The 13,949-nt window shown below is 45.3% G+C and overlaps 2 protein-coding genes across 5 annotated transcripts in view; one reads left to right on the forward strand and one right to left on the reverse strand.

Moving 5' to 3' along the window:
- Nucleotides 1-486: 486 nt before the first annotated feature.
- On the reverse strand, nucleotides 487-6,093 carry IDI1 (isopentenyl-diphosphate delta isomerase 1). 3 transcript variants are annotated; one of them, XM_074574187.1, is made up of 5 exons: nucleotides 6,073-6,093; nucleotides 4,825-4,985; nucleotides 3,716-3,808; nucleotides 2,271-2,401; nucleotides 487-1,349 (listed from the first exon to the last, which is right to left on the reverse strand). In XM_074574187.1, exons 2-5 carry the CDS (start codon nucleotides 4,964-4,966, stop codon nucleotides 1,032-1,034), a joined length of 684 nt encoding a protein of 227 aa, XP_074430288.1. In that variant the 5' UTR covers nucleotides 4,967-4,985; nucleotides 6,073-6,093; the 3' UTR covers nucleotides 487-1,031. The 3 variants fall into 3 exon arrangements, with proteins under 3 accessions (XP_074430288.1, XP_074430287.1, XP_074430286.1); XM_074574186.1 differs by lacking the exon at nucleotides 6,073-6,093 and adding an exon at nucleotides 5,615-5,855; XM_074574185.1 differs by lacking the exon at nucleotides 6,073-6,093 and adding an exon at nucleotides 5,615-5,855 and having other exon boundaries at nucleotides 4,825-4,988.
- A 5,362-nt stretch (nucleotides 6,094-11,455) lies between these two features.
- Nucleotides 11,456-13,949, forward strand: part of WDR37 (WD repeat domain 37) — a 46,234-nt gene continuing 43,740 nt past the window's right edge. The window contains exon 1 of one of the 2 annotated variants that reach the window (XM_074574182.1): nucleotides 11,456-11,619. The gene's annotated coding sequence lies outside the window, so the exon portion shown is untranslated. The remainder of the gene's footprint in view (nucleotides 11,620-13,949) is intronic. The other variant, XM_074574184.1, reaches the window with a different exon arrangement.

Consider the following 13,949-nt stretch of genomic DNA (forward strand, 5'->3'; position numbering starts at 1 on the left):
GATTATTTGTATTACTAAAAAAAAGCCTTCCATTTTACTCCTGTTACTAGTAATTGACCGCAGGATCAAAAAGGATTAGCTCTTGCCCTCTGGTACCATTTCTGATTAACTGAAATTATGACCTGCTGTAAGCCTACAAATTGTCAATCTTGAAGTTTGGAGTTCAAGGGGTTCGAGTTTTCTGGGAATGACTTTTACAGTAGATGTTGCAGGAAAAAGAAAAAAGCTTGTATCGAGAGGCCTTTTGTTTTCTGGAAGATGGAGCCAGTCACTGAATGCATGTGCCTTCTCCAAACACAGGCTATGTTTACATTTGGTGTAATTAACCCCCCTTTATTTCTTTTTAAGAGAAGTCCAGTACTCGGCCATCGACTAACCAGAAAAGGTTGGTGGAAAAAACCCCAAACCAACCCCCCCAGTGTTTATTATCTAAAGCCATGACACGTATTGCAGCACTTCAAAACGAAACTCAGTCCACGCAGACAATCCAATTACTTAAGCTTTTATGTGTTTGGTTAATTATAGAGTACAGTAGCTGAAGAGATCTGCTTTCTGCAATTAAAATAATCCCAATTACTTTGAATTAATTGCTTTTTCTTCAGGCAACTAGTCTTCTCAACACCAATGCAGAACTCAAGCTCTTTTGCAATCACTAATTTGGAAGGCATCGTCACGCACAGCTGGGAAGGCACCAGCTCCACCCGCCTCTGCAGCCCCTGCCCTTGCGCGAGGACCTAACAGCAGCTGGGCACACAGGGGCTGAGGACCTTTCATACCACACCAGGCAATGGAGAAAGATGAACCCAAGGGGTTTCTAATGTTACCTCTACCCATTTTTACATGAGATTAAGCTTAACTTGCCCAGGAGGAACATGGCTGGGGGGAAGAGAGAAAAAAACACTGGTTATAACCATCTGTGTATAAAGTTACTTGTAAAACACACTCCAGGTGGATCACTGTTCTGGACTCAAGTCATGAGTTACCGAGACGGCACATCACTGCTAGCCTTCACCATCTTTTACCCCAGCTTTTTACATTCTGTGTATTTTTTCATGATCAACAAATTTGTTCAAGTTAGGTAAGTTATCCCACCACTTAAAAAGAAAGGTCTCTGCAATTAGTTTAAACCATGGAGTAATCTTAACTTCATTCTTGGAGGCTTTGTCCAAGAGCTGTTTCAGTTCTTTCTGTGTCACGTAGCAGTAGCTCTGGATCTCATTAGGATCGGGATTCAGCGTTACGTCCTTCCGTACAAACAAGATGTAGTCTATCTCGTGTTCACCCCAGATCCCATCAGACTTTGCCTTGTAGTGGATTCGCGTCAGATAGGAGATTTCTTCTGGAGTTACCTACAACCAAAACATTTCTCTAGTCAGACTCACCCTGTAATACTGTGAGTGGATTTCTCCTATAGTTTTTAAATAATGTTTACCAGACCTTAACCCACACGTACTGAAGCACCGATGAACGCAAACTCTCGCCCCCTACCTCCCAAGGAAAAGACTCGACAGCTACTTGAAGCCAAGGCCAGAACTGCGAACTGACAGACCACACCCTCATCTACCAGGGATCTGTGTCAGTGGCTCACCAGGTAATTAATTCTGGGGACAACCTAGCCATCGGGTCTCCCAGCAGCACACTGCTTATCCTGTGTCCCATCACACAAACATCATTAGCTACAAAAATGTGGAAAGAGATTTCGACCACAAGTGCAATTCAGCCAGCTTCACCCTGCTCCCTGGGCGCTCCCAAACCGCCACCAGAAAGGAAGGTACCAGGGCTGTGTGAATACTCCGGAAGAAACACCAAGCGCCCCGGCCACCCTGCTTCCCATAGGAAACTCAGGATTGCAGAGGGACTTGTATGTGGATGCTGGCATCAGCTCCCAGCAATGCCCTCCAGGAGCAGCAGCCATACAGCACTCTGCCATTGTCCCGGAGGAAGGGGGGCACATTGCCTTCCCCAGGGCAAGCAGGACAGCTTGCCCAGCTGGAAAACACACAGGCACCCATAGTCAGAGCTGAAGCAACGCAGCCCTTCATTACTGTCTGCTTTACTCTTTGGCTCACGTTTAGTTTGAGGAGTGGAATATTCCAAAATACCATTTAGCAATATCAGCTTTGAGACTCTGGAATGCAGATGAAGTCTCAAATTCACTAAGTTCTCTACATCTCTGAAGTGCTGACTCTGTCTGCCAGATGCAGTTAGTCTGTAAATTGGCAAACACTGGCAAGAATTCCTGTTTCTCCTTCCTTCCTTCCTTCCTTTACCTGCTCCATGGGAATTCCCAACTCCGCTTTCAGTCGTCTCTGTGCCGCTCTCCGAACACCAATGGCATTATTCTCTTCCAGTTCTAGTGGGTGGCTTAGAGGATGACTGCAACAAGTGTTGGTAAAACAATCTGCAAGAAGTCTGTATCAGTACATTTTTCACATGTATGAAGCATTGCAAAAAAACACCCCAAAACAACAAACAAACCAACCAAAAAACCCCGGGGAGGCAGGACATCACACCTTTGTTTCTCTTCTGTAGAGAAGGGTCAGAGAAGAAGGAGGATTATTTTCACTTCTTATTTTTCTTTCCATATTTTGCAGCAGGATTTGTCTGTACCAAGCACTACTTTGCACGTTAGTGTTCAATACACATGAACACACGCATTCTCATACCCAAGACAGCATCTACTTAGCTAGTTCAAAAAGCTTATATCCTGCAAACACTAATTAAAATGACTTCTGGGAGTTTATATGCAACAGATTATTGAAAATATTCCCAGAGCTTCAAGACCAGCTGACAATAAGTAAATAAGCAGTTTATACTTAGGTTTAAAGAACAGTCTATGCTCTCTGCTTCAAGTGTATTAAAAATTACTTATCAGTCATGTACAATAACTGTGATTGGCCAACCTTTTATCCCTAAGAGTCTTACCTCAAAAGCATCTTGAGAGTCAGATTACCTACAAACTACACTTGAGCATTTTGATTAGTTAGTGGTCAAGCGAAAAAAAATCCCTAAAGATTCCCTTGGAAGGAAAAAAAAGGTCTTTCTTCCCCAAGTTGAAGAGGGTTAGAAACACTTGAATTTGTTTTCCAACTGAAATCCTGAAACAGACAGCTTTATGCTTCCTCAAACACGTCTCATGTAAGCTATTATTCTTTCACTCCACTTATTTTTATGCCTCTCCGTTTGCATTTAATAGTTCAGGAGCCTTCAAAGAGCACGCACTTTGACCACACAGTCTCACTTTTTCTGTAGCTAAAAAAGCATTTAAGATGTACACAGATAAAGGTCTGCAGATCTCACTGAAACACAGCGCAACTGCTCCCAAGCAGCAGGGCTCCGCTACCGTCAACTACGCGTCTTCACCAGTGCAATGAGAACATGCTCCACAGCTACCACAGCAATTGCTTCAACTCCACTCACTAGGTCTTGCGGCAGAGCAAGTAACCAAGGCACACTCTGCACTTACATAAACAGGACCAAACAAGTCAGGGAACAATCATTTCCCCAGAGTATGCGTAACAATAAGCTACAGTTCCCAGTATCTTACTTCACCCATAAGTTAAGTGCATCTCGAACTCTTAAAAGCATCTCCTCTCCAAAGAAGGAAATTCTAAAAACTCAGAATGAATCACACTGCAAAATTAAGACTGCCACATTTTAAAAATATTGATTTAAACAAAGCATTTTTAGAAATACAATGTATTTCAGTACTAACCTGGAAACGTAATTTTTGCATTAGACCTCTGCTGCAGCAACAGTTTATTTTCTGTATTAAATAAGAAAACACTGAAAGCTCGGTGCAGTAAACCTAAAAACAAAAAAAAACATATACAGAGAGAGCAATTTAAAAGGAGAAAAAAAACATATGAAGACAGAGTTGCCCTCATTTTGGATAACCTAAATTTAAAATTCATACATATTAAAAAGCAATGATTTGATAAGAAACCTCAGAGTTATTATTAAGGTTTCTCTGTCAGCTTATGCATAACATATGCAATTAGAAGGGTGTAAGAACAACAATGCAACAGAAGAGTTCTACTAAACTCAGTCAGTTCACCATTCTGAAGATGTGCATTTGAGCAAGTTTCTAAGGAGGGCTCAGCATCCACACATTTACTACCAAAAAGAGATGACTCAGAAAGTCCTAAAAAATTGTATGGAATTTCAAGAAGCTTCAGGAATTGCAGAAATACAATATCCCTTAAAAACACTAAAATTGCTGTTTTCTGCAACTTTTGAGTTTGTTATTCCTCGCTCTTCAGGAAGATGCTTCCCCTGAGTGTGGAAAAGGAGGTCACAAACTACTGTGAGAAATTCACGAATCTGACCAACCCCAAATAAACCCCACAATCAATTAGAATGACGACAACAACAAAAACCTTTCCTATTAGCAGTATTTGAAGTAGAACTCTGTGTGAACTACTTAAAAAAAAAAATTCAAGTCTCTTCTACTTGAAAAGAACTCGGCAAAGAAGCAAGTGTTACGCTTTAGAAAAAGCTGCATAGAATCAGGTATCTGTAATGGGAAAATAATACTATTTTATCATCAAAATGTGATTCAAAAATATTTATCAAGACATACAGTTTATATTTGCAATCACACATTTCTCCCCTTTGCTAGTGCATCCAACTGTGTGTTACTCCATATTGCAGTATTTTTAAAATTAGATATCGTATGCTGAGGGAGGAGGGGGGTGTGGGGAAGAACTTGCTCTGGTTTGATCCAACGTCCACCTGAGATTAAGTCTTTAATTTAATCACGACTACACTTCTGAAAATATTCCATCCGCTCAACGGTTCATTTAGGAGGTACGCAAACCGTACCTTTGTCAATGTTTTCATTCAAGTGACAGTTTTTCTTGGTATCCGCGCCAATCTTATTATCGTTTTCATCGATAAGGATGCACATCTCTGCCAAGAGCTGCACCTGCTGCTCATCCAGGTGATCTGTGTTTACTTCAGGCATCGTGATGGCAGCACGCGTTCTACTGAAAAAAAACACAACGAAAAGAAGAACCATTCAGTAATAATAACATCACCTATAAGGTTATTTCTGGGCAGAGCGTAAGAGATAATCAAATGGTTAGGTTTTCCAACACAGTGTAAACTGTGCACCAAGTATGTTTTTGGGTTTTCCGATATGGCGTAAATTGTGCATGTATTATATTTTGGGGGTTTTACATGGAGTTCTGAAACTTCCTATCCACAATACCAAATGTTGCAATGCAATGTGCAGGTACCTAGAAGATTTCCTCTTTTGTTTCTCTGAAACTCCACGCAGCAGCTGCTCCCGGCCAGACGTGCCAAGTGGCACGTTTTGATGGGCTGGTAGCATAAGAAATCCAATTCCGAATTCCACCCGGAACAAATGCCACCGTGCCCGACTCCACGGCCTCTACGTGTTCTGCACCCTGCATTTATAGCGCCAGACAGCATGTGTACCCCCGCCCCCCCCATCAGTAAGAACGAAGTATGTACGATCCCCTGCCCAGGCACTTCCAAAACACCCCCAAACCCCACGCTGGCTGCCTCTGCCCGCCGCGGGTGCGCTCCCGCCGGGCCCGCTCCCTCCGCAGCTGCCCGGCTGCCCCTCTCCCCACCCCCGTCCCCTCACCTCTCAGCCCAGGCCTTTCCCCCGCACAGGCCGGCGGCGGACGGCAGCGGCTGGTGGCGGCAGCGACGGCCCAGAGGGACAGCGTCTGGGCGGTAGCGGCCGGCGGTAACGGCCCGCGGCAGCACGCGCCACATGGCCCGTCACCCTGCCGCCGCCAATGACAGCCCCCACAAGCACCAACGTCACCGCATCGCCCGATCGCCCCACTGCGGCGCGGGCTGCCCAGGAGGAGGGACTAACAGCAGCAGAGGGGAAGGGCGTCGAGCGCGGCCAACCGCAACACAGGGAGGTAGAGGCGCTGACCAGTACGGAGAGGGGATAACGGCCAGCTAGCCAATGGGAGCGGGGGAGCCGCGTCAGGAGACGGCTCCGCCCAGCAGGGCGCGGCCATTTCCGGCAGGGCGGTGGGCGGGTAGGGCCGTGGCGGGGCTGCGCGCTTTGTACGGGTGGTGCGCTACCGGGTGTCCGGGTGCAGAGGGTCGGGCTCCGTTGCCTGCTGAGCTCCGACGGCGAGGCGCGGTTCCGGGACGCTTTTCCGTCAGCGGTCGCCAGTGAGGCGGCACCGAGGCCCAGCGCACGCAGCTGCACGGCGGAACCTGGCCTAGGCAGAGGAGGGGCAGGTTGGCCAGGCTGGGCCTCGGTGGGTGCGGTACCAGCCAGGCCAGGGCACGGCAGGAGGGCAGCCCCCAAGCCTCATCTGGGGAGCGACCGGTGTCTTACTGTGCTGTTGCTGTGACCTGTAAAGCTGAGAGGAGCCTTTAACTTGCCTTTGTAATCAGGAGGTTTGACTGTTTCTAACGTCAAGTGCTGCTGCTTGTCTCCACCCACTCGTGGAAACCAAAGGACTGTACCAAAGCGCTGTCTCCTACAGATGGGCACATGTTTGTGACAAACAGTTCCAGGACTGAATTTCTGATCAGTTCTAGGAGTGTTCTTTCAGGTAGATGCCATAACCATGCGACCAGAGTCATAGAGCTTTTTGTTTGTCTCTCTAGTACATTTAATCTCGGACGTTTTTCTTTACTCCATAGTAGCACCCCGTCAATTAAAGAGGTCAAGTGTGTGCCGTGCAGATCACAGTCTGGCGCTCCGAGAGGTGGGGAATACTGGCCAGTTGTCTCCCCTCCTTCACTGACAGCTACAGTTTGTAGAAGACAGTTTCTGTGTTAGTCAAGCTCTGAAATTGCCTAACTCATTAAGGTTTTTAAGGGACAGAGAAAGAAATACCCAGTTTATGGATAGGAATCAAGCATAGGCAAGATGTCAAGATGAACTGCTCGGATAGAGTAGTTCTAGATGTGCCCAGATATGCAGTCTAATGGTGGAGGAACTTCAGTACCAGCCTCTGTAGAAACTTCACACCACCAACTGAGTACCTTCTGAACAAGAATTCTTTTTCTGGTTTGTCGCCTGTCCACAGATTTGGATTTATGGTTAGATCCCATAAAAGGCCTAGAAATGACGTTCCACAAGTCTTCGAGGCATTACTCTTTCTGATTGCCTCTCAGCTCATGTTCTAGCATTTCAGTCTGGTTTGGGTTGATTTTTCCTGTGAACAGGACAGATGGCCTTTCATTGAGAAATACCATTAGCAGAACCAAAATGTTCAAACTGATAGTTAATATCTTACAGGGTGTACGGAGCTTGATGAACGGAGAGCAGGAGGTGATTTAAGCGGAAGCCACTTGAAGCCAGCACAGAGCATCAAAAAGAAAAAAAAGTAAGAATATGCCAGCTGCTGCATATCCCTTTAACTATAGAAAACACAACATAAGAGCATTAATGTTAATATTGTATTATTCATAAGTACATTACAAATGTAATATTAATTAACACAAGAACATTAATAATAATGCACTCTGAAAAAGGACTAAAATGTACAAAGATTACTTTTTATCCTGAGTCACTGTTTAGCATGAGATCACAGGAACTGGAGATCGAGCTTTGTAGGAATACTGAAAACATCCTTCACCATATTGATCTCTTGCTAGTTTCATTGTTCCAGATGAAAAAAAAAAATGCATCAAATTTTTCTTCTATCATTCTAATGCAACTAAAGCTACATAAATCTGTGAAAAGTACTCTTAACTACTGAGATGGACATTCAAACCAGCATCTCATATGAAGACAACAGAATTAACCGACCCTCCTGAGAGTGAAGCTCTTTCGGAATATAAACTTCTACCCTAAAAACCAGAGATGGGATCTATTTATACTTGGGGCACATATGACATACATGAAGGAGCAGAGGTACGCAGTGACGTTCAGGCTACACAGTGGGGGGATACCAGAAAAGTATCCCTGTAGATTATGGGGAAAAGAGATTTTATTTTTCCTAGTAATAACTATTGAGAACTTCCATACAGGCACTTTAGAAGCTGACTGTCAGAAACAACTATAGTTCCTGTTTTGGGCAAACCAACAAAACACTTCACTTGGAGTGATGTTTGTGAGCACCAGGTCTGACAGGTCCTGGTGGATAATGAGAGGTTAAAGGGCAGCCAAAAAGGATGAGAGCCCCAAAATAAACCCTTCTCACAAAACAGACAAGGGAGAGACCTCCCAGGCCTTTAACCAAAGACACTTTCAGGATCAGGTGTTTTATGTCACCTGTATCATCTTCCCTCTTGCTCCCCTCCAGACTCGCCTTGTACATTCAAACAAGCTATTTGTCTTGGAAATAAAATATCCTCATTTTTTGTAATGCGTTTGTATGCGTTTCATTGAAACCTCAGAACTTCTACTCCACCCCACGTAAAGAGAAGCATGTCTGAAGTGATATATGCATTCCTTTGAGACTCGATTTCCTTTGAGACTCGATTTAATTTATGCATCTCTTGAAGTCTGCCGACTGTTTCCAAACACACTACTAACGGGCAAAAAGCAGTTTCTTGTCACCAGTGGGAAGTCTTTCATTTCACCTGAAAATCCAACCAGCTGCAAATCACTGATAGAATCTTGCTATCTACTAAGACAAAGGGAAATGCAACCCCCACCAAACTGGAAGAAAATTCTCCAGCAAGTTAAACACGAAGACGGTAAACCCCAGAATGAAGTAAATGCTGAACAAACCTGGGATTTGACCCCAGCCTAGAATGCATAGACTCTTGAGCCTCTCCTCAGTTTTCAGCTTTGCCAAGAAAAATTTAGGCTTTTTTTCCCACCCTTCACATCCAACCTGCCCTTTTTAAGCTTCCTGTTTACTTGTTCTAATGTTTAAGACCTCCAGCTCACCCTTCTCAGTGATAGACCTATGCTTGTTCCTGGTCTCCCTGAAGAACCCTTCTCGGAAGTCTGCTCCTGCCCTGGAGTCACAGCTCTTCAAAAAGCATTTGTCTAAGTGATATGCTTATGTGCAGAGCAAACAACAGCCTGTTTTTTTTTTCTGAATTGGGAGGTAAATACCTCCCAGACCTAACTAATCTGCTGTTGTTCGTTTCACCCTTCTTTCTTAAAAGGCCTATTTCAGGAAAGTGGGTTGGCTTCAGCCTGCTTCAGAGAAGACAGATGGCTTTATAGTAAAAATGTAAGACATGTATGCTAAATATATAAGTAGGATGTTGTATTTGCATTTAGTTTTGCTATCTCAAGTATGATGGAAAGGGTGTTATGATGGATGGCTTGCAAATGTTTTTGTATAGCATGAAGTGATGACTGATGATAAAGGAAACCGCTCTTCTGGGAAGGAGTTATTAGGAGGTTTCCTATATGAAGGAAGAAATAGCCCTCGAGCGCTTTTCTCCTCTAGATCTATTGTTCTTTTTCTTTCGGTTTGAGCTCTGGACAGGAGGCTCTGCCTTTTCCTGCTACTTTTACAAGTTTGGAAAATCTTAATTTGGGAGATTCATCTATTAACCTGCTCTGTTGCTGGTTTCCTAAGCCTTGTATCTTGTCTTCTCAAGTCCAGCCACAGGCGCAGAAGGAGGTCTGGAAGGCGTTTTCCAGGACAACCTAATTTTTGCCAATCTGTGTACTGTAGTGACTATTAAAAAAGCTTCTTGGCTGTTGATAAGATGCTAACTAGTACCGTCCCCTGTTTCCCTAGGCTCCTGTATTGCTATCTGTCTCTTGTTTTAAAGCAAGTAGTTTGTGAAAAGCAGGTGGCGTCTTTTGTTCTGTACTTGTTCCTATACAGTACTCAATGCCCGCTGTACTCAATGCCCGCTACTCTTGTAGTGCCATGACAAAACCAAACTAGTAACAGGGCTAGAGTGACAATAGGCCACTTGCTGTTCTTTTGTCATGAAAAAGCAACTGCATCCGCACAAGGCCTGTTAATTTTCAGGTCAGAGTCACTGCATATCAAGGAAAAAAGTTGTTTAAGCCCCTGTCTTATTGCAGCATTTTGTATTTCTTCCTCAGGAAAAAAAAATGGTCGTATCTGTATTGCCCCCTGCTGCTAGAGAGTGAGCTGCTCCAGAGGATAAGTCACCAAGTGTTTTCCCAGGGAATTTTCAAATGTGGATCCTTGTGCTCTCACTGGACATTTTTTTCCTTCATACTTATAGCTAAAACTGTTATGGTACTGTAGTATTATATTAGGATGAAGTAATTTTGGTAGGAATAACGAGGTTTAAACAAATGTCTAGTTAGGAACCGAGCAGCTGAGGACTGGTGTTGTGACTTAGCTGAGATAACGGCAGCGGCACCAACTATAAAGAGAATTCAAAGCATCAGTGGCATTTGGTCAGGTTGTGTTCAGGCTTCCTCCCAGGCAGCTCTGTTCTGCCTCTTGTCCATCTTCTTTTGCCTGTTCTGTCTCCTGCTTTTCCCATCCTTAAAGCCATTTAGCTACTCATTTTGCTCCCTTCCTTGCTCCTTTTGCTGGCTTTGAAGAAGGGAACAGGCTAAAATTATGGTAACTTCTTAACCAGTTAGGCTGGTTATCTCATAGAATGACCTCCAGTAATTGAAAAGATGCTAGTAAATAGGTAAAACACGCTATTTTTGTCTGCATCAATGCAGCTGCAATTAAGACATGACTGCACAGAAGGATGTAGAAAGGAAAAAGAAGACGAAAGAGAACAGCAGGCGTACTTGTAGCTTGGAAGCACATGAAAAGAAAATGTAATATTTTCAGCCCTCACTCTGAGGCACATATTCTTCTGGCCTTTTCACAGACCTCTTCTGAGGCAGCTAGATAATCTGCAGTAAGAGAGAAAATAATTAGGCAAAGGCCTCTTGACTTTCACAATCTGCTACAATGAATAAGAATTTTAGGTGAAGGCTTCTTCTAAGTGTTAATCAGCAAAGGAATTAATCACATTTCAATTATGTGTTGTAAGCTTCAAAGTGAACAGCCTACTTGCAGAATATAGTGGTTGGCTTTGATTCACTGTTTCTGTCACATCATCTGCAGATGCCGTAGAAAAAGTCCAGATTCAGTATTATCCAGCCATTCTATATTAAAAAATACGGAACCCCAGTGGTGTTTCAGGAAAGTTTCGTCTCCCTTGTCAGTCCGCAGCGGTCCACTCGGGCAACACTTATGATGAAACACAACCCAGCCTTTTAAATATCAGCATTGTTGATGAGGCAAGTTGACGCCGGGGAGAGGCAGGTTGACAGTGAATCGTCGAGGCGGGGGGAGGCGGTCGTGCCGCCATTTGCCCCCCTTCTTGTCGTTCTGGCGGGGCCTACTGCCGCGACGGCGACCTTCTCCAGGCGGCCGCTCCGTGTTCCGTTACCACACCTCGGGTCAAATGCAGCACAACGGGTTGGCAACCTCCGGTACCGAGCCCTGTGCCGGTGGCGTTTCCGAGCCTCCGGGGCGGGGAGAGGCCCGGGTGGCGGTGAGGAGCGGCCCGTCGCCATGGCGGCCAGCGGGGGCTGCTTCCGCCCGCCGCCGGATGTCGCCGGGAGGGCTCCTCGCCACTGAGGCGCGTCGCTGCCGGAGCGCGGCGCCGGGCTCGTCGCCGTTGCCCCTCCCGCCCTCATCCTCCTCCTTCCCTCCGTCGTTCTCGGCCCTGCCCCTTCCCGCCCGCCGCCCCGGCTGTGGCTGACAGGTGAGTGCGGGGGCTCGGGGCGCCCCGCTCCCCTCAGCGGGGCGCAGACCCTCCGCCATCTTCCCGCCCGGTGAGACACCCCCCCACACTCCCAGCCGGCCGCCGACGGCGGCAGCGGCTCCCCCGAGGAGCTGCGGGCGCAGGGGGAGCCGCGGGGCCGGGCAGGGCCGGGGGTGGCGGGGAAAGCGCGGGCGGCGGGCACGGTGCCGGGCCCGGTGGCGGGCCCGCGGCGTGCGGCGGAGCTCCCGCCTCGGCACCCTCTGCCCGCCCGTCGTGCTCCGGCGTGTTTCCGCGTGAAATGACTTGCGCATTTTTTCTTAAAAAACGAAATAACCGAAAATAAGCCCTTCTTCCTCTTCTCCTATGTGGTGGTCTTTATTTTATATTTTTTTTTTAAGATTTTTTTTAACACGTCCAGCCCCAGGCTGTAGGGGTGGCTCCAGGTCTGCAGGCAGGGAAGGCGAGGTGCCAGCTGAGGAGACCCTGCTCGCGAACTTTGTTTATGTGCGGCTGCATGTCCTCAGGACGAGCCAGGCTTGGCACCTCCTTAGTCTGCAGGTTGAGTTCAGGTCCTCTGACACACGTACGAATGGAGTAAAAATGAAACACCCAAATTCCCTGAAGCGGGGCACAGACGCATGAGGAAGTGAGGTGCTGTTTGTGGTGGGGCAGGGTAGATCTGGCCGTGGGCAGCCGGGGGATCATAGAATTGTCTAGGTTGGAAGGGGCCTGTCAGCTCATCGAGTCCAAAAGATGTCACCTCAAGTCATAGAGATGACTTAGAACCTTCTGAGACGGGTAAACGTTATGTCTATAAAGAGCCATTTGCAGTATTTGTCTCTTTTCCTGAGCTAAAGAAGGTGAAAACAGATTTGAGGGAAGAATTAATATGCTTAATGTAACCAGAGGTTGAGCATGTTAGGTTCCAGTTGTAGAAGGGAATTAAGTAAAAAGATTGCGCTTATGCAAAGACAAGGAAAACTTTTTCAAGTTAAGCCTTGAACCGTTGTTTAAGGAAATCTTGGTGTTTGCAAGAAAAGAGAAACTTCTGTGTTTTCATCCCTCTTGTTAAATCTTCCAGCTTGTCAAAATTTGTTTCATTATAGCGTTTTAAAGTATGCTTTCTGTAACAGTAATTTGTGGAAGATTTACGTAAAGAACTGGTGGAACAGCTTCTTTGAAGTGATTCAGTGTCATTGAGTACACCTTGAAATTATACAAACGGCTATTGTTCAGGCACCCATTTTGCAACATCACAGCAGTGTCTTTCTCCTTAAGCAAATTTCTAAAACTGTTTTCCAAGCAAGCCTGCTGTTGGCGTTTCTTATGGGATATTTGCTAAAGTGAGCTGGTAACCTCAAGAATCCTCAAGTATGGTTTCTAATGAGTAGTTTAGGTTAGATAAGATCTTGTGTGAGTGTGTCAGCCCTAATGTGTCTTCTTGTAATGACTTTAAATGTAGCTTTGTGTGTTGTGGACTTGGGCAATTATTTTAACAAAAGGTGCCTGCATCCAACATTTGGGGTTAAGGCCACTGTAATGTGGGTTTGTTTGTTTTTTAATGCCAGTTGTTTATGTGTACGTTTGTCCCTAAACTAGGTTTATCATGTTAAATCTAAAGGTAACTCTTTCTAAGGTGAGACTGTAATATAGTCATGCTCTTCCACCATCTTTCTTTTAAATTTAGGACTTCTTGCAGTCTCTAGTATGGACTGAAATGCTTGATAGGGTGGGTACAGTCATGGCAGAAATATTGTGAGTGTGGTGTCTTAAAGTGTCTTGAAAGAAGAGCTTACTTCTACAAAATCCAGAAACTGCAAGCGAGAACTAGTATGTGTCAAGTAAGGAGAAATTAAGCACTATTGTATTTTATATGTTTGAGATGAGATTGGGATCGTTTTATGTCATGGAGCTAAGTTTTTAAGTCTTGGAGCTAAGACTTGTCTTGTGAGGTGAAGGCCAGGGTGAGGGGCTTGTTCCAGAGATTACTGTTTCAAACCTCTGCAGGGAGAGTTTGTACTCTGTGCATGACTACTGAGGAACGGACAGGAATCAAGATGGTCTCCTTGCAAACCAGAGTGATTTGTTACTTTCTGGTCCTTGAGTAATACCCACTGACTATTTTAAGAATATCTTAGTATTTCAAGATGGAAGGAGTGGGTACTTGCAGTGCCTGTTGGAAGATTTGGTAGTTCTCTGTGGTAGGCCATATGAGGAAATGCTTCAAGAATGTGCTGTACAAAGGTTATTTATTGGTGCTTCAGAAAAGCTTGCTAAACGTATGATAGCTAGTGTCAAAGTTACTTGGTTTTGTTATATCTTAAGCAGTA

This window comes from Larus michahellis, chromosome 2, assembly GCF_964199755.1.
Source record: "Larus michahellis chromosome 2, bLarMic1.1, whole genome shotgun sequence".
Classification (NCBI taxonomy): Eukaryota; Metazoa; Chordata; class Aves; order Charadriiformes; family Laridae; genus Larus; species Larus michahellis.

Excerpts from the sequence above, each read along its gene's own strand:
- IDI1 (XM_074574185.1), bottom strand. The coding sequence starts at position 5,748 with ATGTGGCGCGTGCTGCCGCGGGCCGTTACCGCCGGCCGCTACCGCCCA. Across the intron at positions 3,809-4,824 it reads GAATGAAAACATTGACAAAG|GTTTACTGCACCGAGCTTTC; the intron begins GTACGGTTTGCG and ends TTTTGTTTTTAG. Across the intron at positions 2,402-3,715 it reads TGCAAAAATTACGTTTCCAG|ATTGTTTTACCAACACTTGT; the intron begins GTTAGTACTGAA and ends GACTTCTTGCAG.